This window comes from Xenopus tropicalis, chromosome 5 (assembly GCF_000004195.4).
Source record: "Xenopus tropicalis strain Nigerian chromosome 5, UCB_Xtro_10.0, whole genome shotgun sequence".
Classification (NCBI taxonomy): Eukaryota; Metazoa; Chordata; class Amphibia; order Anura; family Pipidae; genus Xenopus; species Xenopus tropicalis.
Window position 1 is genome coordinate 125,152,785 of NC_030681.2, and position 26,242 is coordinate 125,179,026.

A 26,242-nucleotide genomic window follows, 5' to 3' on the forward strand; every position below is an offset into this window, starting at 1 on the left:
AATATCCTGCTACAATAGATAATAGTAATTAAAAAAGTAAGTATAATTCTTGGCTAACTAGGTTGACTCCCAGACTTTATTTGGGTCTCCTGATAATGACGCTAAAGTAAAAGTACTTTAAAGTAAATGTGTACTGTTTAAATGCAGCCTATATTTTCCATTCATTGCTCTCCTCCTTCTCTCCTTTACAGATCTGTATTTACCAATATTTCTAGTTGTGCATGTAGTAGACATATATGTTAAAGAAATGCCCTTGGTATTGAAACTACTAATAATACAAAGTCGTTTTAATGACGTGAATGAAGTTGACATTGTTTTACCGTTAGCTTTTCCATTATATTTAGATACTTGCAAGTGTAGCAATTATTTATCTTCTATAGAATTCTATATAACTCCCTGGGAACTATTCTATATAAATACATGCTTTATTTAAACATCCACTTAAATTAACTCCCTAGAGAGAAATGTATACTTTAAAACGATCAGTGATTCTTTTGATCATTTGCATTTTTTTTTTTTCCAGGGATACTGCTTCCTCTTTAGTCAGAGCTGCATGGGTGATACAAATGGATGTGTTTGTGAGCTAAATTATGGCTGTGATTGGTTTAAATCAGATCAGTAAGTTAGGGATGGGCAACCTGCTGTGTTTAGTTGTTTAATAGGAATCGGGAAGGCAGAATCTTGGATTCATGGCAATTCAATAGTAGCCCTCCTTTGGCTTCAGGTAATCGCCAGAGCTAAATGCAAATATAGAGCCACAATTAGTACCCAGAATGCGGTAGTATTACGTCCGGTGTTGATTGGTTCTTCTACTCCAGTCTAATTGATTCCTGTAGGCTAGCACTCATGGGGAGGCCATTAAAAACTTTAGAGGGACAAATCTGATTGTCTAGTTGGACAGGCTACCGTTCTAGCAATATAATACAGAAGAGCCATAAATATCCTGTAAACTGTATCATTATAAACGGTGATGAGTGATGTCCTTAGTTATAAACAGTGCTTAATGATGTATTTTGTCACATGACTGTAGTATTATTTTATTTTGCCAATCCTAAGTAGACATGCTCTTCAAATCCTATTTGAGGTAAATGTGGAAGGATAAATGGCATTGATTCCAAAATAATTTTGCTAAAGTTTTTTACCTTGTGCTTGTTAAATATGCAAAATACCTAATTTATTAATTGGTAGATGTATTATTCTAGGAAGCCGGTGCTATCCTCTTAAGCCCTGAAAGGGATGATCTCCTCCTATAGTCTCACACCCATCCTTTCACACAATCCTGCATGACAGAAGATAAATAAGCAGATTCCTCTCATGGTTCCTATTTTAAACCAGCCCCGTATGAGGGATAAGCCACTAAACCCCCTCCCAGTCTAGTCATCTTGCTTTCATTTTGCATTCAGCAGCTAGAAATCATTGGCCAGGCTTCATACTGACCCTATCTGTCTCTTGTAAGAATTTTGGAAAGTGCGCTGTATCCGAAACAGTGCTCCTTTTGTTATCCTTGTCATTGTGGTGCGCTTGCCTGTGGGAATGCTAAGCTGGCCAGTTGCATTAACATGTGCCGGCCTTTGATCTGAAATGCAATCCATTAGTACAATGAATGGGGGTAGCCCTGGCAGTTGGCTTTTCATTTTATTAATGTTGCTTATATTTGTTGTGGATTTAAATAACAAACACAGGTTAGAATGTATCGGTGTAGCTGCAGTTACAGTAATAATCCATCAGTATCATGTAGCAAACATATGTATAGAATATATGCATGTGTGTCGCTAATATAAACAGTGTAGCCATAAGCAAATCGTATAAAACCAGGATGAGCGGCAGTAAATTGCACATACAGCCTACACAATGACTTCTCATCATCTTGCTGTCTGATTTGTGCTGTGCATTGGCCGATGCATAGAAATAATCAGCTGACCAATCACTCCCCTGTGTTGCACTTCAGATCTGCAATGATTATACAGCTTTACGGTACCATCTGTCCCAAATGTCAGCCTGCTTGTACATTGAAAGTAGCTTAAGGCTAAATATAGTGAGATCTTTTATTTCGTTATCATTGCTTGTACATGTGCACACTCATTATTTAACCTGCTAACTGATGAGAGAAAGTGTCATGTTTTCTGTTCATTAATTCCAGTTTTTATAACCTAGAGAATCTGGAGTCATACACCAAAACATCATGCTAATTGTGTCTGAAGGGCAATATTCCACTATGGAATGGTATTATATGTGCATTTGCTTATTTTGCTACACAACTTGTTGGTGTCCCATGTTTTAGAATTCAAATGGCTGATGTGTTTCCAGTAGACATACAAATGGGGAGGTAGGTAGGTTTAAAGGGGTTCAGTTGTTCAAATTTGGGCAACCATTGCAAGTTCAGGCCTGGGTCAGACTGGGGAAGTACACTACTGAAAATTCCCTGTCTTGGAGAAAGACTGGTACGGGACTGGTCCTACAGTGGCAACATTTTGTAGATTGAGTTTGTCTTGACTGGCACATCAGTAGTCTTCACTGCTGATTGGAAGCAATATTCCATATTTTTACATAGTTACATAGGGTTGAAAAAAGACCATTGTCCATCAAGTTCAACCCATCCGAGTAAACCCAGCACACAACCTATACTAACCAATCTATACACTCACATACATAAACTATATATATACAACCAGTAATACTAACTGTAGATATTAGTATCACAATAGCCTTGGATATTCTGATTGTTCAAAAACTCATCCAGGCCCCTCTTAAAGGCATTAACAGAGTCTGCCATTACCACATCACTAGGAAGGGCATTCCACAGCCTCACTGCCCTCACCGTGAAAAACCACCTACGCTGCTTCAAATAGAAGCTCCGTTCCTCTAATCTATAGGGGTGACCTCTGGTGCGCTGATTGTTTTTATGGGAAAAAAGAACATCCCCAACTGCCTATAATCCACTCTAATGTACTTGTACAGAGTAATCATGTCCCCTCGCAAGCGCCTCTTTTCCAGAGAAAACAACCCCAACCTCGACAGTCTAACCTCATAGCTTAAATCTTCCATCCCCTTTACCAGTTTAGTTGCACGTCTCTGCACTCTCTCCAGCTCATTAATATCCTTCTTAAGGACTGGAGCCCAAAACTGCACCACATACTCAAGGTGAGGCCTTACCAGGGACCTATAAAGCGGCAAAAATATGTCCTCATCCCTTGAGTCAATGCCCTTTTTTATACAAGACAGCACTTTATTTGCTGTAGTAGCCACAGAATGACACTGCCTGGAATTGGACAACTTGTGATCTACAAAAACCCCTAGATCCTTCTCAACACACTCCCATTCAGTAGATAGTTCGCGTTTATATTATTCCTACCAAAGTGCATAACTTTGCACTTGTCAACATTGAACCTCATTTTCCAGTTTGCTGCCCAGTTTTCCAATTTTGTCAAATCGCTCTGCAAAGCGGCAGCATCCTGCATGGAACTTATAGTTTTGCACAATTTAGTGTCATCAGCAAAAATAGAAACAGTACTCTCTATGCCCACCTCCAGGTCATTAATAAACAAGTTAAAAAGCAAAGGACCAAGGACTGACCCCTGCAGTACTCCACTAACCACACTGGCCCAATTAGAAAATGTTCCATTTACCACCACTCTTTGTACTCTATCCTTCAGCCAGTTTTCTATCCAATTACAAATATTATGTTCTAGGCCAATATTCCTCAATTTGATCATTAATCTTCTGTGAGGTACTGTATCAAACGCTTTAGCAAAATCTAAGTAGATGACATCAACTGCCATTCCAGCATCAAGGTTCCTGCTCACCTCCTCATAAAAGGCAACTAAATTAGTCTGGCAAGATCTGTTACACATAAAACCATGCTGGCACAAACTAATAGTATTGTGAACTGCAATGTATTCAACTATCCTATCCCTTATCCCCTTCCAGAAGCTTTCCTACTACTGATGTCAGACTAACAGGCCTATAATTTTCAGGCTGAGAACGAGATCCCTTTTTAAATAATGGCACCACATTAGCAATCCGCCAGTCTCTCGGCACCATGCCAAACCTCAACGAATCCTGAAAAATTATGTGAAGAGGCTTGGCAATCACAGCGCTCAGCTCATTTAATACCCTGGGATGAATCCCATCCGGCCCTGGACCTTTGTTTACCTTTACATGTTCAAGTCTCTTTTGAATTTCCTCCTGAGTGACCCACGCGTCAGTAGCTAAATTACTAGCACTGGGTATATTAAAAGGGAAGCCTTCATTATCTGGCTCCTCAGATGTATAGACAGATGAAAAATAAGAGTTCAAAATATTGTATAAAGTGATGCAGTTTAAAATTCTGGATATAAAATCAGTGTCCAAGGCACAGTAGGATTGGTTACATGGGCCGATCTGGTACACTCTCCGACTGATTGATGGAGGGAGAGGGGGCAATACATAGCTTATACGCCTTTCTATATTTCTGGGCATTTGCCTACATGGATTACAATTAATTTTGCATCTAACATCACCTTTATTCTTAATCTAATCAGCTCATTAACATTTATATCACTGTGTTTTGGATCTAACTATGAAATTAGCAGTCTTAGCTAAGGGAATTGAAAAATATGCGTCATAATTAAAAATCAAGCTTGTGTAAAACGTGTGTGTGTGTATATATATATATATATATATATATATATATATATATATATATATATTATTGAATGTCATATTGTCCTTATTTTTATAAATCAGCGTTTATTTGCCCTTTAACCGCAATGGGATCACTCACTGATGTTGGTTAGTTCACCATACACTCACAGTAAGGCCTGTATATTATGTATTTGCCATATATGCAGTGTTGTTGTATTTGCTGATAGATGCAGGAAGTTGGTGAAATAACATTGCACCTATGGCAAGTGCCATCATTGTAGCCATACCAACTGTGTTGTGCAAGTACCTCAGCAAGATGTAGCTAGGACTTGTAATCACAACCTGTTGCCTAGTACGATCAGGAGAAATGGGCTAGTGAGGTCATGAGTCAGAACTGAAAAACAAATATGTGTGTGACTATTACAAGGCCATGCATCAGTCAGGGCAGATAAGCTGGGAAGCGCACTACAAATAATTGTGTTTCCTGATACTATTGTGTAGTGGGAAGCTGAAACTGATATGCTCAGCCAGGGTGTCAGCTGACCACACAAAAAATTAAAACTGAAGCACTATTATTAAAAGCATAGTTTGTAATGCTGGTAAAAACACCATATTTTAAATGTCACTATTGTTTGTATGTGTCTCTCTTTCATCGCAGCAGTTGTGCCATGCTTTGTGGCTAATTGATTGGTGCACTCAGAGTCTAAAAGCCACATTACCCTTTTACTCAAGGGCTTGCTGTGACTTTGTGGTGACTTTCTTTATTGGTTAGCACGTTTCAGCTCTAGGACTTGGTACCTTTTTGTGTTCTGATTTCGTAGCTGCTAACATGAGTGCTTTACATTATTGATTATCCTATAGGATTTAAGGTTCTTTTTCTGTAGAGTGTTTAAATTTAATCTTCCTTCATCTGCCTTTGTCTCAAGGGGCTCCTTGGTTTCCCTCTATGCATCCTGCCAGTTTGTATCGAATTCCTTATCTTGTTTCCAAAAGGGGGAGCTGCCATAGCTGTTAATATCTACCCCATCTATTCTGTTATGTTCCTGTTTTCTAATAGTTATAGTGAGCTATTTAATGTTTTATTGGGTCTCCTGTGTAGCATTTTTCCTCTCCGTCATGCTGTATGATAGGTGGGCTCTCCTGTTCACTGTGGCCAGGGAAGTTACAGCTAATCCATGCTTCCTCCACTGTTACATCCCAACTGCTGTTATTCTCAGACTCTCATCATCTTCCAGCACTAATTAACTTTTAAGGTGGCAATACAAGGACAGATTTAAGCTGACTGTTTGGGTCCTTGAGACCAATTCAGCAGCTTATCTGCAAGGGTATTGGGCCTTCAAACGGGCCCCAACAGACATATGGCCTAAAATCAGCAGGTTAAATATCTGCAACTGCGGTCAGCGTTCAGGGACCAATTTGACACTCTCACCCCACAGCTCACTTCATTAACAGTGGAGGTAATCCTTCATTCTAACAACTCCGTAAAGCTCACCTCAAATCTATACCAAAACTTACTTTCAGTAGGCTCCAAACCCTTTAATTCCGCACAAATAAGGTGGACCTCCCAAATACCAGCACTCACCCAAGATGACTGGGAAGAGGCAACAGACTCTATGTATAACTGTCTCATATCTACTAAAGACAGATTAATACAGTATAAAACCTTTCATCACCTCTATATCACACCATTAAGGCTGCGCCAGATGGGCCGTACCCCAACAGATCAGTGCCCGAGATGTGCAGCAAGCCCTGCTAACTTCTTTCATATGATCTGGTCATGCCCCCACATCGCTAAGTTCTGGTCAGCAGTCACTAAATACCTATCAAACAACCTAGCCTTCCCCAATGTGACTGCACCTGAAACCTGCTCGCTAGGAGTCCTAGACAACATAATTGCCCAAAACAGCTCCCGGATACGCTACAGAATATTATTGTTCTATGCAAAAAAAACAGTCGCTATGCATTGGATGGGCCCTACCCTGCCCACCATTACAGCCTGGAAGAATTTAGTGAATGTGGTTGCCCCTCTGTACGTACGAAATTAGGGGCGCCCCTGACAAATTTGACAAAGTCTGGGGCCCTTGGTGTGATCTAGAGGGTAACTGAACGATCCTGCTCCCAGTTACATAATAAGCCCCCCAACGTCCTCCCAACCTGTTCTCCGACACCCTGAATACACAAGTTCAGTAGGGTGATGGATCCAAGATGCGGGAATTACTGCCAGCTACACACTCTGTGATGTCATACCCACCCACTCAGTATTGATAACAAATCCTAAAGGTAGACCTGGAAAAGAAAGACTAATGCGTCTTCCTCATTGCATTGTTAAATGTGATATTTTGAGTTTTGTTTGTATGAAAAGTTAATAAAATACACCTTAAAAAAAAAAAATCAGCAGGTTGATTTTTAACGCCGGATTAAGGACTTGTAGCCTTGTTGGTTTTGTAAGGGCAAAACAGTCAAATTAGCCTGATATCACCAACCTTAGGAGGGCATATTGGGTGGGGGATCCACTTGTTTGGTGACCTTGCCAAATGAGAAAATCTTGGTGTGTGGCAAGCTTTACGTTAAAGGAGAACTATACCCTGGGTGCAAAAAGCACCCTTAACTATCACTGGCTAAACCCCCCCTCACCTCTCCCTTATCGCATTGTTTTTATATATTATAGTTCTTCTTTAATGTAAAGAGTAATAAAAGTTACAGCCATTTAATAATATAGACCTAACAGTTACTCATCAGTAGTTCTTTAAATTTCGAAAATTCTAAAAAGCAGTTGTTCTCACAATTTTTTGCCCACAGTGCCTTTTGGGCTGAGCCCTCTTATACTACTTTGGGTTTTTTTTTGGAATATAGCCTTACACTTTGGGAACCTTTGCTACATCAGATATATCGGTTATAGTGGTTTCCCGTCTGTGTCTGTCTTGCTAAACTGCAGCTCTGTCAGGATCAAGGAAGAAGTGTTGCTGGAAGAACTCGTAGAGGAAGGACCTCTCCTACACCTCCCACTAAGGAACACAGCCGCTGGAGCTGGAGACAGGACTGGACCAAGTGGAGGAGTGGCAGGAGTGCCGAACCAGGCGTCAGAGCAGAATCGGTGAGACAAACGGATAGTCGGGCAGGCAAGAGGTCGGTGCAGGCAGCAGGATTCGTAGTCAAGGGAAAGCCGGATCAAAACAAGTCTTTCAGAAGGATAACAACGCTCAGTGTCTTCCAAGGTGAAAAAGATCACTTCGCAGTGATCCTAGGCCTCTGGCGTCTTTTAAAGCGCAAGGCGCATGCGCCAGGACGCACGCTGGCGTCAGAGCGTGCGCTGGCGTCACGACGCACGCCGGCGTCATGACGCACGCCGGCGTCAAGTCGCGCGCTGGCGTCAAGGCGTACGCCGGCGCCAAGACGCGCACACGCGTTAAGGCGCGCGCCGGCGTCATTGTGCGCCCCCTTGTGGCCAGGCGGGCGGCCGCGTTGTCGCCATTGGGCCTTCAAGCTCCCAGCATCTTGCAGCATGTAAAGGGACTATAAAGCTTAATAACATGCAGTAAAAACTTGCTCCCCCAAGGAATTTAACAACCATTTGTGAAGGGATTTTGCACTTTTGAAAATCTGTCATTTCTTGACATAAAATCTCTGTTGCATATTGTGGAATTGGCCCTGAGGATATTCACGCTGATAAAGATGCTGGTTAGAATAGCACATCGCATGTATGATGAGCCATTGTGGCTGTGCTGCGTGGCTATACTGGCTGTAATAAAAACCTCTCTCTGTACCTCAGACTAATCAAATTGTGGCTTCCTGCCTGCCGCACTGATTGATTATATTTTTATGAAGCCTCTGTTATCTAATTTTATCGCCAGAGCTTTATCCAGTGCACACACTCCAGTGCTGATTTTCTGAGACTTTATGTGCCTACACTCTAAGGCTGAACAGCAGTCTGGCCATACTTTGAATGGGAGGCAATGCGGGTCTGGCCTTGGTTACACTTACTGAGGATATATTATATATATATATATATATATATATATATATATATATATATATATAATTATATATTTTTTTATAACAAAAATATGCTATTAAAACTTCTTAAGAAATTCTGTTGCTTAGGCATTAATGAGTGCTTGGCATTAACTGCACGTGTTTTATGGTAACTACAAAGCGCAATAGCCCTAATGTATTCTGCATGGCAGGCTGGCTCTGGGCGTTCCCGGATGCAGTTTGGGCAAGGCATTAGGCAGTTGATAGGAGGCTTATTGATGCATTGGAATATTTATTTTGTATTTGCCAAGATGAAATAGACCTGTAGTGGAATAGCATTGTTTTTTGGCAATTACCCCAACCCTCACCTCAATATCACTGGGCCAAATGTAGATTTTTCTTGCAGACCTAACAGGACAGCATTTTCATGTTCCTGACTCCTTTCCCGCTGGTATAACAGGCTAATGTTTCACATTGCGCTCACATGTATGACTTGTAGAACCTGAAAGGGTGGCACGCCAAAAGCAGCACATGTATTTAGCCATCCTGGTTCCTAATCATTACCACCCACTTCTGAGGCCTAAGGGTAACTTTAAGGCATGTGCTGAGTTCACAGCAGGCATATTTTCCTTATCTGTGAAGCTGAACAAGTTGGCTCTAGTCTGCTCTCCAGATCTGCCCAGTTTGTGTGTGTGTGTGTAGTGCTTAGGGAAGGGATGACACGCTGGGTGTGTAGCCTTTGGGCCTGTTTGGGAGTGTCTTCCTAGTAAAACCAGCGCTCGAGTTGGCCACGTGTGATGCACAATATTTCTGCTGTCAGAGAACCTGTGCCTGCATCTTTGTCTTAAGAACAGATTCCCAAGACTTTGCTAAGATGTATCCCCTCTGTAACTGTACATATTTATTTCCTATGTATTTTGTCTAGTTTGTATCTACTGAATGGAGATACTCCTTGTCTCCTCCCACCAGTACTATCAGATGGGCCTGGGGGTTTCATTAGTCTTTTAGTGACTAGAGCACCATTTAAAGCTGGCCATACACACACCAATATATTAGAACGAGATGTAGATTATTGAATTTAACCGTTCGATCGATATCTAAACATTTGTTGGAAGAAGAAAGGTCTGTGTATGGCCAGCTTAAGGCTACTGAAATAAAACCCAGTAGGAGTAATTAGCCATGGCAACTTTACCATAAAGTGTATGGTTCTCTCAGAATTGCAGAGCAAAATCAGATCCATTAAAATTTAATAGGAATCTGTGGGGAATGGCATTACTCTCTGTATAATGGATCCCATACCTGTACAGAAAATGTAGCATTGCAAATATACAGACAGAATGATCTGGGCATGTGATGCTGATTGCTACACTCTATTAGAAACATGTAATTAGTGTATTTCCACTGTTACACCAGAACACAAACAATAAATTCAACTATAATCTAATATACAAATAAGTGCTCCATTAGTATGGCGTAAGCGAAGCCTCCATAGAAGATATAGATCCGTAAAAAAATTTACATTTAAATGGAATGGCTGCTGTTTTGCTTTATCAATGGGCCATAGTGATCTAATTTAAAGCTATTTGCTAAAGTAGACTGTATTTAAAGGGTTAGCCCTGTTTTATGCTGCTGTATTATTGCTTTTACTGCTGTTTTTTAAAAGTAAAATAATCCCCTCAAAATGCCTGTGGGGCAGGGGTAGTACAGCTGGTTCAGACTATGTACATTGCTGAAGGATAACTTTAGCCAAGCACTATTTACAGGCAATGATTTGTTTCTTTATAGCTGCAACAGAGAAGTGACATTCTGATTCGTTTATGCTCCATGTACACTCACAGCTGCCTACCTGCATGATATATTTTTATGTGCAGTAAGTGCAGTAAGGCTTGCACCTTAGCGTGCTTTATTGGGCTCAACAACACTTATAATGTAGATCTGTGGGTTCTACAGAAAAATATTTATACGGGTATAGGATCTGTTATCCAGAATGCTCAGGACCTGGTCTTTCTGGATAATGGATCTTTCCTTTAATTTGGATCACCAGGCCATAATTCTGTTAAAAATCAATTAAACATTAAAAAAATCCAATAGGATTGTTTTGCCTTCAATAAGGATTAATTATAACTTTGTTTGGACCAAGTACAAAGTACTGTTTTATTACTACAGAGAAAGGAAATTATTTTTAAAAAAAAATTTGCTTTCAATGGAGTCTGATGTCTCTTGAAGTTATTGCCCATTCCACAATACCAAGTGCTAGATAGGGACTGTGTGTCCATTATAAGCACACTGGGTGCAATTGGAACATGGTTTGGGTCTAGTAAGCCTAGTTTATGGTTATGCGATTTGGGCTTTTTTTTGCTTGCGACCTGTCTCTTTCAGTCGATACGCTGCAAACCGTGTCAGTCGCCACTCGCCTGCTGTTACGCAAATTGTACCCAGGGTTTTTAAATCTCTTGTTTTAATGATAGAGTAAAAGTTTTGTTTAAACTGTGTCCCTTTGTCCCTATGATAGTCTGTATCAGTTGGTGATTTTTCTATTAATTCTAATTTGGGATAGAGCTTTGAAGCACCTCTTTATGTTGTAGTGCAAGAGACTTTTTTTCTTTTGTATATGTTGGATCTGTGGGCCATATGATTGAACAAAAAAAAAATGGTGGGTATAGGGGCCCTCGGACCAAGGACCACATCAACAAACTGATGCAGACCACAATCCAATGGGAAAATTATCCTGCCCCATCGTCACCTGGTGATTTTCAGATAGTTATCGATTGGGGGGGCCCTGTACACTGGCAGATAAGCAGCTGAATCAGTCTAAAGGACTTGAATTGACAGCTTTAATCTGCCCGTGTATGGCTACCGTAATTGTAGACTTTTTGGATAATGGGTTTCCAGACTGATCCCATTCCTCTACACTAGCAATCACCACCAAACCTCCACTTTATTTCTGGATAACATTGATAGTTGTACTGAGTCACAAATATGCGTTTCTCACCAATCGTATCACTAAATTGCTTTAGCCCTGATTCCTATTCTTGGGCAGTAGAAGTAGGGTTAATCCCATAATGCCCTGGAACACTTAATGCTAGTAAGTGGTGTCTGGGAGTAAATATTTATACAGGAGCAAAAGTGACCTGCAAATGCCAGAGCGGCTCCTGTATGTGCTGCACTGTACACTCATTGTAATTGCCCTTTTCATGGTCTGTGGCAATTTTCCTATAAACTGCAGTTAGAGGAGCATGAAAGGATCTGAGGCACCCGCTGGAGAGTTCACTCTAGGTTACAGCTTTCCTTTCTCACGTGCCATTGCAGCATGCCCTGCCCTATGTATTAAACCAACCCTCCCTGGCAGGGAACAGCAGCAGGCACTGTGTAGGGCTCACACCCTGCACAAATAGCCCCTTCAGATTGTGCTCTATGCAGTGGGACCCCTACCGTCCCATACAGTGCAACATATAATAGCAGCATCATTTCCCAATAGTTCCCAGATACACAAGACATGCTGCAGTCTGTACTGATCTGAGCTTGGCATGAGATGTGCATTATCTGTGCCATTGTGCTGGGAAATTTAGATTCATAAAGTTTAGCAGTGACTGACTAATGTGACTATTCACTCTGGGATCAGCAGCCCTACAATCCCCTTGCAGATATCTGTCACACCATTCTAAGAATAAAGCCGGGACCACATTTTAACAGTAGATGAAAAATGGCCTAAAAAGAAAATGTAAAAAAAAGTCTTGTTACAGGTATGTGCACAGCAGTTAACAATCTAAGTTTCACCTGTGACTGTGTACCCATAGAAGCACAGTTATACCACAAACATAGATAATACTGTACTTAATGAATGCAAATAATTCAATGCATTTGTGGTGGAACACACAGCAAAGCCAGCTACAAACAGCTGTGTTTATGGGACAGTGCGCCTAGATAATCATACACTTGCCTGCTACTTGTTATACTGGTAAGTTCAGTTAATTAGTGGAACAATATATTATCCAAACAGGCTTGCCACATTCCTTGTAAAAGCACCATCCTTCCTGTATCTGCCACTTAGGGCTCTGGCACACGGTGAGATTAGTTGCCTCTCAAGGCAATTTCCGTGCCACGTATGCCATCCCACCTGCAGTTTACATTCTCGCCAGTGGGATGGCATTTTGGGGAGATTAGACACGACAAATCTCCCTTGTCGCAGGCGACTAATCTCCCCGTGTGCCAGAGCCCTTAGGCACCCCTCGTACTTTTGAGTACTCATGCTGCTGTGTATTGTTCAATATTGGAATTTCTTGAGCTCGCCCTAGAGGGAGTGTAATAATCTAAATTCACATGATCCTGAGTGCTGGCCAAACCCTCGGCCTGCCCCATGCCTTTGAGATAGTCTATGAATCATGCCACTATAAGTAGAAGGAGGCTTGCACTCCAACGTGCTAACTCCAACATCCAGAAGTAAAAAAAAATAAATAAATAAAATAAAGTTAAAAAAAAAAGTGTGTTTATTTAAACAGCTTGGTTACCAGCAGAACCTGATGCATTTCATGTCATTGTGCCACTTTGTACTCATTTTTATTATTAAGAGGGGAATATATCAGTATTTTGCTTTTGCTTTTCCCTTTGAGATTTTTTTTTGTATTTCTAGCCTTGCCTATGCCATTCAGCCTTGCCAGCCACAACTCACCTTCATAGCCCTCTACTTGCTTTAATCCCCTTTTTCGATGGCCATACACTGACTGACCTATAAGGTAGCCTGACGGATGGATACCATACGAGGGGCCATAAATGTGGATGGCCACCTTTTGTATTGTAAATAGTAAAAAAGGACTGGCACTCAGAACTACAAACCGGTCAAGCCCTTAGAAATCTTTATTGTGGAGATGCAAAATTTCGGGGCAAAATAACCCCTTTATCAAGCACCTTTTGTATTCTTACGTTTATTCAGACCAGCGGCCCAAAGGATCGGAACAGCAGTAAGTAAAGGGGAGCTCCAACAGGATTGCAGAATTATCAGTCTGAGCAGCCCTTTTAACTGGCCACATGCACAGATGTTCAGGTCCCTACACTGCCTAGCCAAACCCAGGGCAAATATGGCTAGCTTTGGAGTGTTGTTTTCTGCCAACCCTGGGACATGATTATATGGGATATAAGAAACGGAATCGGAAATTGACCCCTTTGCAGCAAGCACAAATTTTAAGGGTTTTTTTTGGGAGGAAAGTTGTTCTTCTGCACCTGATTAACAGTATATGAACCATATTCTGTCACTTGGGTTGTGTAGAAATGTGGGATTCTTACGCCGCCATGTGGAACTTAGTAGCAATTCACATTTATATAGAGTTGTATTGGCTGCCTTCCTTTCCAACACTTTTGAAAGAAGTTGCTGAAAGGGGCTGCAGAGTTGTGTAACTATTCTTCTGACTTCTACATAGGCTGCAGTTGTGTCCCCTTATTCAGGAGGTATATATGTGCACTATGTAAGTAGAACTTAATATACTGTAAATTGGCTCAGCAGCCTTGCTTATATATTGTCATTCTCAAGGTATTAGTGTTTGTGTATCTGTGGGCAGCCCAAGGCTGTAGAGTTTGACTGACTGCTCTATGGGTAAACCAATGGAGCAGACAAGAGGGAGTGTAATTAAAGGAACAGTAACACCAAAAAATGTATATATTTTAAAGAAATTACACTATAATTTACTGCTGCCCTGCACTGGTAAAAGTTGTGTGTTTGCTTCAGAAACATTAATAGAGTTTATATAAACCCTGGTGTGTAGCCATGGGGGCAGCCATTCAAAAGAAGAAAAGGCACAAGTTATATAGCAGCTAACAGATAAACCCCGTAGAATACAATGGTGTCTTATCTGTAATTTGCTATGTAACCTGTGCCTTTTCTCATTTTTTCCAGCTTAAATGGCTGCCCCCGTGGCTACACAGCAGGATATTTATATAAATTATAGTAGTGTTCCTGAAGCAAACACACGAGTTTTACCATTGCAGGGCAACAGTACATTCTATTTCAATTACTTTAAAACACTTTCATTTTTTGGTGTTACTGTTCCTTTAAAGGAAAAATAACCATAATGTGTACAACTCTTTGGCAGCTGTGATGTCGACTACTGGAAATAATATTGTGAATGTTACAGTTTGTACCAAAACTCCTATTAAATAAAAAAATAAAACGCCTTTTTTTTTAGTGATGAATAGGATTGTAATAGTTGTTTTTTTGTAATTGTTTTTACTTTAAACAAAACTAATTATATTTAGTTAGATGGCAGATTAATCCTATGCTATAGATCTATAGTGTTAGCACAGAAATTCCAGTTTGGCAGTGCTTCTACTTTTGGGGTTCTGTTGAACTCTTCAGGAAAACATGCAGTTACAGGTTTACATGTTGCAAAAGGGTCAAAATTGATTAGAGATACGTGTATATATTTTCGGAGAAGTTTGGAATAAGTCTGGAAATTACAGTTCTTATATAGTAAAAACAGAAAGATTCCTTTGCATTTGTTCCCTGTTTTTATGGTTCAATTATGTTTGCTTAATTTATTTATATTCCTTAAGAAACAGCATTTTCCCTTTCCAAGTCAGACATTTGCTGAGAATGTTATTTTCACCCTTGGATAGATCTGCCCCCTAGTGGTGCTTCTAATAAGAGTAACAAAAGCCCAGTTGTGTAGTTGCAGTGAGCCATGTTTTAGCTTGAATAAATCTAACCATTTTTTCTCCATTTTCTGCAGGATTTTGCCAAGCACCTCGTCACCTTTCGTCTTCTTTCACCGTCAAAATGCAGATAAAGGAAGATATGAATCCAGTTCTTCTCTACCTTCTACATTTTTTCATGTGGCTTTATGGGGTTGTTACATTTGTGCCGTGGTTCTTGCTGTCAGGTGCCCGAGACAGGCAGGCCCGGGCCAGTCGTGTAAAGGCAAAATCTGTGGCCGACAAGCCAGAGAGTGCGTATAGATCAGTGGACAGCTTCCATTCGCTCGCCTCTTCTCTGTACACAGGATGTGACACCCTTGACAAGGTCTTTAAACATGGTACTGAACTATTCAAACACAAGGACTGCTTGGGAACACGAGAGGTGCTGAGCGAGGAAGATGAGGTCCAGCCTAATGGCAAAGTTTTCAAAAAGGTAAAAAGCCCACTTTAGCCAACCAGGTGTCTATGTAGTATCCTGTGTAAGTATTTAGTAGCCTTCTGCACAGTTGGCACAGGCAGCACATACTTGCTTAAACAAGAAGGCACACATTTCTTTGCTTTCCTCTAGAGGGCAGTATTGCCATTCTCTTCAGTGTCTCTTACTTCAGGATCTTGGAGTACAGCTATAATTTGTGTGTGGAATTCTAATTATGATGTAATTAACATTTAACTCTTCTTTTACCAAATATTTTCTATTTGCTTTAGTCTTTTATCAGTATTGTATTAACGCAGCCAAATAAGAAACTTGCAATGGCATAAGTATTAATTGCAGAAAGGTATGCTTTGAGCTCAGGGTCGGACTGGGGGGTGCAGGGCACACCGGGACTTCTTCCTCAGGGGCCCCTGCATCCCACCAATGGCCTTCAAACACCTGCCCCGTGTGCTTGTAAATTAAACTTGCCTGCAGCGCCAGTGGAGCGCACTGCGGGGATCGGGTCTGGGCCCGCCGGGGCCCAGTCCGACCCTGTTTGTGCGTGGCACAGGTACAGCGCTTGTGCTGCAGCCTACCCAATTCTGCTTCTATTTTATGAATAGTTCCGCTATTTACTGTAAGAAGAAAGCTGTTTTTGGTACCCAGGGGCAGGTGTCTAGCACAGTTGTTCTTCCACGAGTTAGTCGCCCGTGATAGATCTAATACCGTGGGCGACTAACTGCTCCAAATTGCCTTTCCACCAACAACAATAGGAGTTGACTTCAGAAAGCCGAAACAATTTCCACTCCTATTGTTGCTGGTGGAAATGCATTTTGGAGCAGATATTTGCCCTTGGTAGCAGAGATCTATCGTATCGCTCCATGGGGTATCAGCCTTAGCATTTGTCTTCCATGTACAATGCTTCCCATCTCTTCTCTCTGCATGCCAAAGCTTACTGGATCCCATGCAGTGTATCCATCGTTTGGAACACAAACCCATCCATTATTACAAATACAGATTGATATGCATTTTATTTTTGCTTTGGAACATCACCATAATATATTTTACCTCCTGCTGCTGCTTCTTTAGTGTAATTTATTGATTGTTATTCACTCAAAAACAGTCAGAGGCTGTGGCTGGGATGCTAGTAGCTGAGAAACATCTGGAGAGCCGCAGCTTGAGGATCACAGTGTGTAATGGGGATTATGCAGTTTTGGCTTTCTGCAAAGAGAACTTTGACATCCATTGATGCAACTCTTTGTGGAATACCAACGGGACCGCTAAAATGACAAAGGCACAAAAGGTTATTCCTTTAGGGGGGTATTATGGTCTGCACATTGATATTTGAAGTTTGCAGGAGTTGTGTGTGAATGGTCAGCATGTCCTCTGTGCTAAAATAACTCTGTCTCTAGAGTGCAATGTACACACACTCTCCTATTACTCGCTTTGAATGTAGCAAGCTAATAGAACATGCAATGAAAGGGCAGTTTAAAAGGTTATATAATGTTTTATGCTGATATGCTTTTGTTTTTTTTTTGTTAGGTATTTATTCACACAGGTCTGTGTTAGGTGTTCTTTAAATGTAAAACTCCTAAATATCTGAGCTGTCATAATATTTTAGCTTGCCACATGACTGTACCCAGCTCACCCCTCCCAGTGTCTCGCCACCCTATTCCAGCACAGAGTAAAAAGCTTTTCCTGACGGATCCTCTTGTTTCTCTACACTGACCAGGTGATCTTGGGAAGGTACAACTGGATGTCCTACGAGGAGGCCTACTTGTTTGCTTCGCAGTTTGGAAGTGGTCTTGCTGCACTCGGTCAGAAACCCAGGTCCAACATTGCCATATTCTGTGAGACTCGAGCGGAGTGGATCATATCAGCCCAGGCTTGCTTCATGTACAATTTTCCACGTAAGTGATCATCTGCTGGCATACTCTAAATTTACCCTAATAACTTTCATTGACTATATTCATACTATGGACAACTCTGCTCCTGAGAACCACAGCTCTAAACCCTTGGTACTACTTAGTTTAACATTTTTATTATAAGTAGGATAATGTAGGATAAATAACACATTATTAATGAGTTATTTGTGAGGATTTCATGACTATGGGCACACTTTGGGCACTTAGGGAGGCCCCAGTAGAGTCATTGTCTGTAGCCTTGCATAGCAACTTCCGGATGGTTGTGTCATGTTTCCTACCCAAAGGTGGAACAGCACTCATGTGTTTTACTGAACAGAACTGCAGCTGGATGCCCTGCTCATACAGATTGCCTGGGTTTGAGGGATGGGTTGAGTTCCCGCTTTCATTGTGTGTCCTTTATAAGAATAAATCCTTTACTTTAGATATATCAAATAAGAATTAAATGCCTTATTTGTATAGTATAGTTTGGGCTTAGTTGGCTTAAATGATGAGATCTCATATTTCTGCTGTATAAAAAAAAAAAAAAACCAATCCATTTGCAAGCCTATAAATGGACTTCTTATTCCCTTAAAGGGAATCTACTTTTTGTAAAGCCCCACTAAATAGATAGGAATTTGCAAATATCTACTTTCCGGCTATAATGCATTCACAAAAATATATGTCCTTTATATAAGTTTAATAAGCAAAATATACATTTAGCATTTGAGCTTTTCACTTCCATTACTCAGAAGCAGAGAGTGAGAATCTGGCAAGACAGCATGCACTAGTCTTTTAATGCTATAGAAATGAATGAGAACTGAGCATGTACAGTATTGCTAATGGCACAAGCGGTGTTTACCATCAGCCGGAAAATGAACTCTTAAGGCCACTGTGGAGGCAACTTCGGAAAGCTGAAGACACATATGCTTTTTAGGAAAGCATTTGGAGGAGATTAGTCGCCTACGCTAGAGACTAATCTCTTCGTGTGTTAGAGGCCCAAATGTTTTTGGGGCTGAGAACCGCCCTGTGTGTTCTTTGATTGACAGACACCATCCCTATCAGTACTACTGACCAAGGGGTGCTAAGGAATGGATTGGTGCTCTAACTGCCAGTGAAGGCATTGCCATGTGTGCCATTAGCCTCAATGCTGGCTGCTATTCTCACTCTCCACTGCGCTTGTACCTGGTCATTGGGTCAAATGTACTAATATCATATAAAAGTGACGTTTTTGATAAATTGTTATTTTGGTTAAAATGTTTATTTGGCAGGACTTTGTAAGAGTTTAAAATCTCCAACATACAGTTAATGACAGCAGTGCAACTAATGCCGTCATGTAGTGGTTTTCCTTAGAAAAGCGCAACTTTCCGATAAAATGACAAATTAAAGCTCTTTTCAGGAAGTCATGAAATACAGTAATTTCCCTAAAGCTGTAGATGTCAGACATTAAACAGACTACTACATGTGACTGCCATCATATCATGCTTTGTCATCATTAAGTTTCCTCCTCCCCCAGCCCTGTGTAATTAGTTTGGTGCTAATTCCCATACCTTCATATAACTGTAGATCTTGAGCTTGACCCCAGGACTATCCCCTCTATATAATGCGCAGTCGACTTGACAAATTATAGCTCCCTACTCGCCCTTGATATCCAACTTTCCCAGTACATTAGACAGCAGTTGAAAAGCCCAACAGCAGGATGTGAGGGGGAGAACCCTGTACATGGGCCATGAGGTCTTTGAGCCTGCTCAGGATTTGGAAACGTGCTGAATCTCACTCCTGATTTCCCCAACACGTCAGCTGCTGCTCCTAGGGACGTGCACGTGCACTGCTGAAACTGCCCTCCGACTGGATCTGACTGCTTGCGGCCCTTTTATTGCTTTCCCTGCACTACTGGAACATACATTTTGGATTATGATAGTCTCATGGGTATTTTAGAATATGGTCTTTGCGCAAACCCTTAATTAAATTCTTAAAATGCTTATACACATGAGATCTGTGCTGAATTCTGATTGGTAAAAAAAAAAAACTGGTAAGCACCCATTGTTCCAGTTGCTGTTACTGGGCTCAGGACATTGAATAAGGTATTTTCTGAAATCTTAAAGGAGAATGCAAGTCAAAATGTAAAAAGCATACTGCCCAATAGTCCTCCTATTGTTTAGTAAAAACGCCACACTTTTGGCTCACCTAATCAAATATTTACTCAGTCACACTTACTTCACATTTTCTAGAACAGGCAGCCATCTCTAAAAAGGTATTCTCCCTTCCTCTCCCTCCTTGCTTCATACTGCACATGTGTTTCATTCCCTCCCCCCCTCCCCTCTGCCAGATCCGCTTCTGATTGGCTGGTGGGCATGTGTAGCACAGGAGACAGGATCAAGTTACACACATGCTCAGAGAATAGCAAGGCTGCCGCTGGCAGCCTACAGGAAGGGGAGAGAGATTTCAGTGATGTCACTGTAGGCTTCACACTGCTGTAGGCTGCCAGCACCATATCTCAGAGAAGCAAGCAGGGATCTGGGAATTTAGATATGCAGTAAGTACTTAAAAAGAATGCCTTTAGACTTACTTTTAATTTATATTAACCTTTCATTGTCCTTTAATGTCCAGCAGTATTTTGCAGTACCATTTTTTGAATGGGGAGGCCTGGCAATTACTAGCATATGGTACATTTCCCTGCTAAACTTTTTCTTAAAAAGATGGTCATAATGTTAAATAACAACTCTATAGCTGTGTGTGTAACCCTCATAGATACATAGTGCTGTTTTCGCATGAAGTATCTCTCGCTACACTATTCACACTGTAGTCAACTTGTCATCTTTTCTCCCATTAAGTATATTATTATACGTCAAAATACAATTATCATGTTTGGATATTCTTTTTCGCTGAAAGTGTGATCCTCTCTGAGACGGCAGTGTTATTTTGAGTCTTTTAGCATTATTTTATGCTGTCCCTCAAGGCTCTAGGGGTTTGTGTTCATAAACTTTTTCACGAATGTTGTCCCTGTACCATGGCTGAGCAGGTTCTACACGAACAAATAGCAGTGGCACTCAAGAGCTTCAAACGGGACTAGCCCTTAAAAATATTTATTGCGGAAAAAACATGCAACGTTTCGAGGCAAACTGCCCCTTTATCAAGCATGCTTGATAAAGGGGCAGTTTGCCTCGAAACGTTGCATGTTTTTTCCGCAATAAATATTTTTAAGGGCTAGTCCCGTTTGAAGCTCTTGAGTGCCACTGCTATTTGTTCGTGTAGAATCTGTGGAGGGGGTGCCGATCCCCCTAGGCATTGTGCACCGAGCGATAATTACTTTGGAGAGCTAAGGGTGTGCGGGTTAAGGTTGAATTTGGACCCATGGCTGAGCAGGGCCATTAGCAGATTGCAGTACAGGCACTATGGCTTACAGCTGTTTCCACTCTTGTCCCATCAAACCCCTGACGTCAGTACTGCTTCTTGGCACGTCTGTGAAGCTCTCAGATCTCTTGTCCTTCTCATCTCTTAAGAAGCATGTCCATTAATTGCCATTTATAAGCAAGTTGTTGATAAGAAATGTTATGACTGACTTGTAGCGTGTTTGTCCTGCGCACCCATGTAGCTTGTAGCGTGTTTCTCCTGCTCACCCATGTAGCTTGTAGCGTGTTTTTCCTGCGCACCTATGTAGCTTGTTTCTCCTGTGCCCTCACTTCAGCTTGTGGCGTGTTTTTCCTTCGCCCTCACTTCAGCTCGTGGCGTGTTTTTCCTGCGCACCTATGTAGCTTGTAGCGTGTTTCTCCTGCGCACCCATGTAGCTTGTAGCGTGTTTTTCCTGCGCACCTATGTAGCTTGTAGCGTGTTTCTCCTGCGCACCCATGTAGCTTGTAGCGTGTTTCTCCTGCACCCTCAGTTCAGCTTGTAGTGTGTTGGGTTTATAACGTTTGGCCATAGGCAGTAATGTGCCCCCAGGATTATTAAATGGGGTAGCTGATAAAGAACCTCTGTATTAGAAAGCAGGTAGAACTCTGCTGGAAAAAGAGATGGGCATTTTGAGGGGAAAAAAAAGATTAGGTTAAAACTTAACGCTACGAAAAATGTGCAACTTTTCGCGTAAGTTTTAACGCTACGAAAAATGCGCAACTTTTTACGCAACTTTCGTAATGGATACGAAAAACTCGCGTTTTTACGCAAAAATCGTATTGGTAACGAAAAATTCGTAAAGAATCCGAAAAAATCGCAAAATACCGATCATTACGAAAAAAACGCAATCGGACTCATTTCGACCCGTTCGTGGGTAAGTAAATCAGCCCCTTAGTCTTTCTTCCCTGGGACTTGCCTTGAGGCAAGTTGAGATACGTTCCAGAGGTGGCAGCTTCCCTGAGGTTACCAGGGGTAACTTAAAGAGCCAAAATTCCAATTTTTATGTTGGAATTTTTGTTTCTGATGGTGTAGAAAGCGATATTGCTCTCTCTGCACTAGCGATGTGGCCCCACCTTGGCCCCTGTGATGTGAAAAGCCTAAGCGCAGAGGGCCAGGGAATCTCATAGGCCACCACAGGTCAGCGCTAGGGGGCGCAGTGGTTGCTAAACAGTTTCCACATTTGCAAAAGCTATATAAAATTTGTGCAAAGGCACATTTGTTCGCACAGAGGCATAGATTTTTTCTGTTACTTTTATTACTTTCCCCCCCTAAAAATGGAGTTTTGCCTGGAGGTTAACTGATTGCCATTATATTGTTTCAGTGGTTCATGTAGCCAGAACCAGAAGTGATGGAATAGCCAGGGGCAGACGGTTACTGCTTTATAGCAATTAGCAATTTCATCTACAAATAACTATGCAATCACTTAAATTTCGTTATACGTGCTTATTAAAAAGTTGATCAAAATGTTGGTAAACCCGAATATAACATTGTAGGTCTTTATGTTCTTATACCACTAAAGTCTGCAGACACCTTGAACTGTCACTTTACATTTTTCACTTGATTCCAAGATGAATGATGCCGGCATTGTGACACAGTTTTGAGCTGCCTTATTTCTCGGTGTCTGTTACTGGAGATCGGAGCACTGATGGTTTAAGGGTTAATCTGCCGGCAGGGGAAGCCCATCCCTAAGTCTCCCTGTTTATGTAACTGGGGTCAAAGGAGTTTGCAGAGACAGCTTGTGGGAACCGACCCAGGCACTTGCTGGGTTTGTGCTTTGCTTCCATCAGCTCAAGGGGGAAGATCAACATTGTGAATATGTTTATTCGCTGTTTTCCATGCAATTATCCTGCACGGCTGAATATAAAGAAGTGACAGATAACAAAAACCAGAGCAGCTATATGATATATTTGTTCTGTACAGTGGCTACATAATATTCTTTATTCAGATGGATACATAAGGTCATTTTAAGTCCTCTTAATGATGTGCCACTGCTCTGCTGCCATTGAAGGTGGGAGTTAAAATGGTCGGTCTTGTGTTCCACTCGCCACGCAACACTGCAGGCTGTGGGTCCAATGCTGTGTTCCATTCTCTGTCTGGGTGCCATGGGTACTAGTGTCCCCTGTTGCCTACTGACTGCCAGCACCAGTCATGTGACCTCCTAGCCATGGCTCCACTGCGGTTATTACTGGTGCAGCACATCACTAGGCGCCTTGTTAAAATGACATTGCAGTTTCTCTCCTCTTTTACTTCTCCCCAAGCGGTGAGGGCAACTTTAACATAGCTAGCCAACTGGGGCCACTTTGGGCAACCTAGTGTCTTACACGGTTGTGTAATATACAATTATAGGTTGTGTTTCTGTATACAGTAATTTAACATTTCAGTAATTTGAACATTATTTGTAAACGTAGTTGAAAGCTTTTTTTATTTTTTTCATGTTGTCTTATGCCAGCCTTTATGTTTAGTAGGCCAGCCTATTCGTTGTGCTTTGTAGATCAGCCTACACTTTTATAACAGCTGCAGCTTCAACCCCTACTATGCATGCTTATCGTCACCTGCTACAACTGATACTTTTGTTAGAATGGAGGAAAATTAAGCCAGAAAAGGATGCACCAGATCCACTATATTGGGATTCAGCCGAACCCCAAATCCTTCATTAAAAATTCGGCCAAATACTGAATCCAAATCTTAATTTGCTTATGCAAATAAGGGCATGGATGGGTTAAAGAGAACATTTTTAATTTCTGTGATTCGGATTTGGTTTGGCCTGGCACATGGATTCATCTGCATCCTGCGGAAAAAGGCCAAATCCCAAACCGAATCGCTGCATCCCTAACTTTTCACATGAAAATTGTACAAGCACAAATTGCAAAGTGGAGAAAGCTAAGGGCACTTATCTCTTTAAATTTGGTTGCATTTTATAGTCACTGAATTTTAGCATATAAGATCTGGTATTCTTTCTCCCACTGATCCTCAGCCCCCAGGCAGAAATGCCGCTGCTGTGCCCTGGTTGCTTCCTCCCTATTGGGGTGCCACAAAGTAGTTAGTGAAGCACTGGGGTGTCCATGGTAAAAGCAAGAGAAAGCAGTGTTTGCCTGCCGTCTCTCCTTGGAAAAAATAGCATCTGGTCTGCATTAGCTCAAATATGTTCCACTGCAGCGTTCAGCCTGTGGCCTGCCGCTCCATTCCCAAGGTTTAGCAAGGGAAAGAAAATAGGAAGCTTTCTGAGGTACGGTACATGTAGCTCTGAATATCTATTCAGCACAAAAACACAAGTAGATGTGAGGATATTAGTCACCGTGAGTGCATTAATATATCTGTAAGTATATGTGTGGGTGTATGATAAAGGTCCTAAAAATGACCGTGACGTCGGATTTTATTGTACAATGTGCTTATAAAAAAAAAAGCACAAATTAAACCATTTTTATAGGGTCTGCCAGTCTAATAATGTGTAATAGCGTGTAATCTTATTACTATACTGATTTGATGAAAATTAGGCAGTAGGGAATTGTAATAATAACAAGGCTATTATCTATATCGGTGCTGTCCAACTTATTACATGTAGTAGGGCACTTATATCTTATACAGCATGTTGGAGGTCAAATTGAATGAAAATAATTATCATATAGTAGGCCCCGGCAGGCCAGACCCAATCGCCACAGGGCGCTCCACTGATCTGCTGGTCTCCTTCACCCGACGCACTTCTGGTAAGTTTAATTAGGGGGTGCAGGGGCCCCTGAAGCAAAAGCCCTGGTGGGCCCTGCACCCTTCAGTCCGACCCTGCTTTGGAGGGCCACATCTGGCCCTAGGACCTCCAGTTGAACAGCTGTTGCATAATTGGTAACCATGAAGACTGCACATAATATTGAGTGGCAAGGAGTAGCCATACTGTGCATAAGTTTATTTGCAGTGTATGCTTTCTCAAAGATTACTTTTTTTTTTTTTTTTTTTAAATGTAGGCACCTTACCATATTCTAACACTGTTTTGTATATGTTTCTGCTTAGTTGTTACGCTGTATGCAACTCTGGGCGGCCCTGCCATTGCACACGGACTCGCTGAAACAGAGGTGACACACATCATTACCAGCAAGGAGCTTCTGCAAACAAAGCTGAAGGTAAATTTGACCAATTGTTTAAGTTGTTTTAAATGTGTAAAATGATTGTGGTTCTAGGGCAAAGGATACTTGTAATCAGATACAATGCCAAATAACTTAGGTATGTGAGCTGTGCGTTCTACTGCATTACACTGTACATTCGCCTTTTGTACCAGGGGAAGTGGAGGTCTTTACCAAAGAAGCCTAGAAGAGAATTAATGATGCCTGCAGCAACCACACCGTGGCCCTGTGCTTAATACTTATAAAATGAATGCATTGTTAGTTCAAGGTTTGGAGTATTCTCATTCTTAGTGCTTTGTTTTAGAATATAGGGGCTGACAACAGATATTTTTAATTTTTTTTCTTGCTGTTTACGCCAGAAGAAAGCAGTGGTCAAAATGCTCCAGTCTGCTTGGCACCATATCCCTTAGACAATGGTCCCCAACCCCTTGGATGTTGCTCTCAGTGGCCCTAAAGCTGGTGCTTATTTTTGAATTCATGGCTTAGAAGCAAGTTTTGGTTGGGTAAAAACCAGATGTGCCACCAAACAGAGCCACCTGTAGGCTGCCAGTCCACATAGGGGCAACCATATAGCCAATTGTAGTCCTTATTTGTCACCCCCAGGTACATTTTTCATGCTTGTGTTGCTCCCCAATTCTTTTTAAATTTGAATGTGACTCATGGGTAAAAAAAGGTTGGGGATCCCTGCCTTAGAGACATATGGGAAATGCTTTGCCAATGGTAGACCTGCAGGGAGAGGCCAGGCCTTAATTAAGAAATCCTTCCTGTGGCATACTGACCACTGTAAACCACATTGACACAGCAATCCATCAACCTAAGCAGTCTCTATGCAGCCCCAAGTGGTCTAAAACTTCTAATGGGCTTAGAGGAGAGGCCAATTTAGGCCTCCTTCATTAAAAGGCTGTGTTAATTTCATTTGTAATAACTGGTAAGTCTTAAAAAGCACAATCCATAGATCTTTTGTGGGAAGGAATGTTAAATCCATATTCGTATATATGGGTCCCTTTTCTGTTGCACATTTGATTTGCTGCTTCTCTTTTCCCCTACTTCCTAATCCTTCACTTCTTCATTCTAAAATGTATTTCTGAGTTCTGTGTTTAGAATGAACTGACCCATAAATGTAGCTTGTGTATACAGAGTGAAGG

At 41.4% G+C, this 26,242-nt stretch overlaps 1 protein-coding gene across 1 annotated transcript in view; it reads left to right on the forward strand.

Moving 5' to 3' along the window:
* Positions 1-26,242, forward strand: part of acsl3 (acyl-CoA synthetase long chain family member 3) — a 56,583-nt gene that overhangs the window by 7,805 nt on the left and 22,536 nt on the right. The window contains 3 exon segments of the mRNA NM_001097210.1: positions 15,315-15,712; positions 17,424-17,601; positions 24,988-25,097. Of these exon segments, the coding sequence (NP_001090679.1) occupies positions 15,362-15,712; positions 17,424-17,601; positions 24,988-25,097 (639 nt within the window). The 5' untranslated portion in view covers positions 15,315-15,361.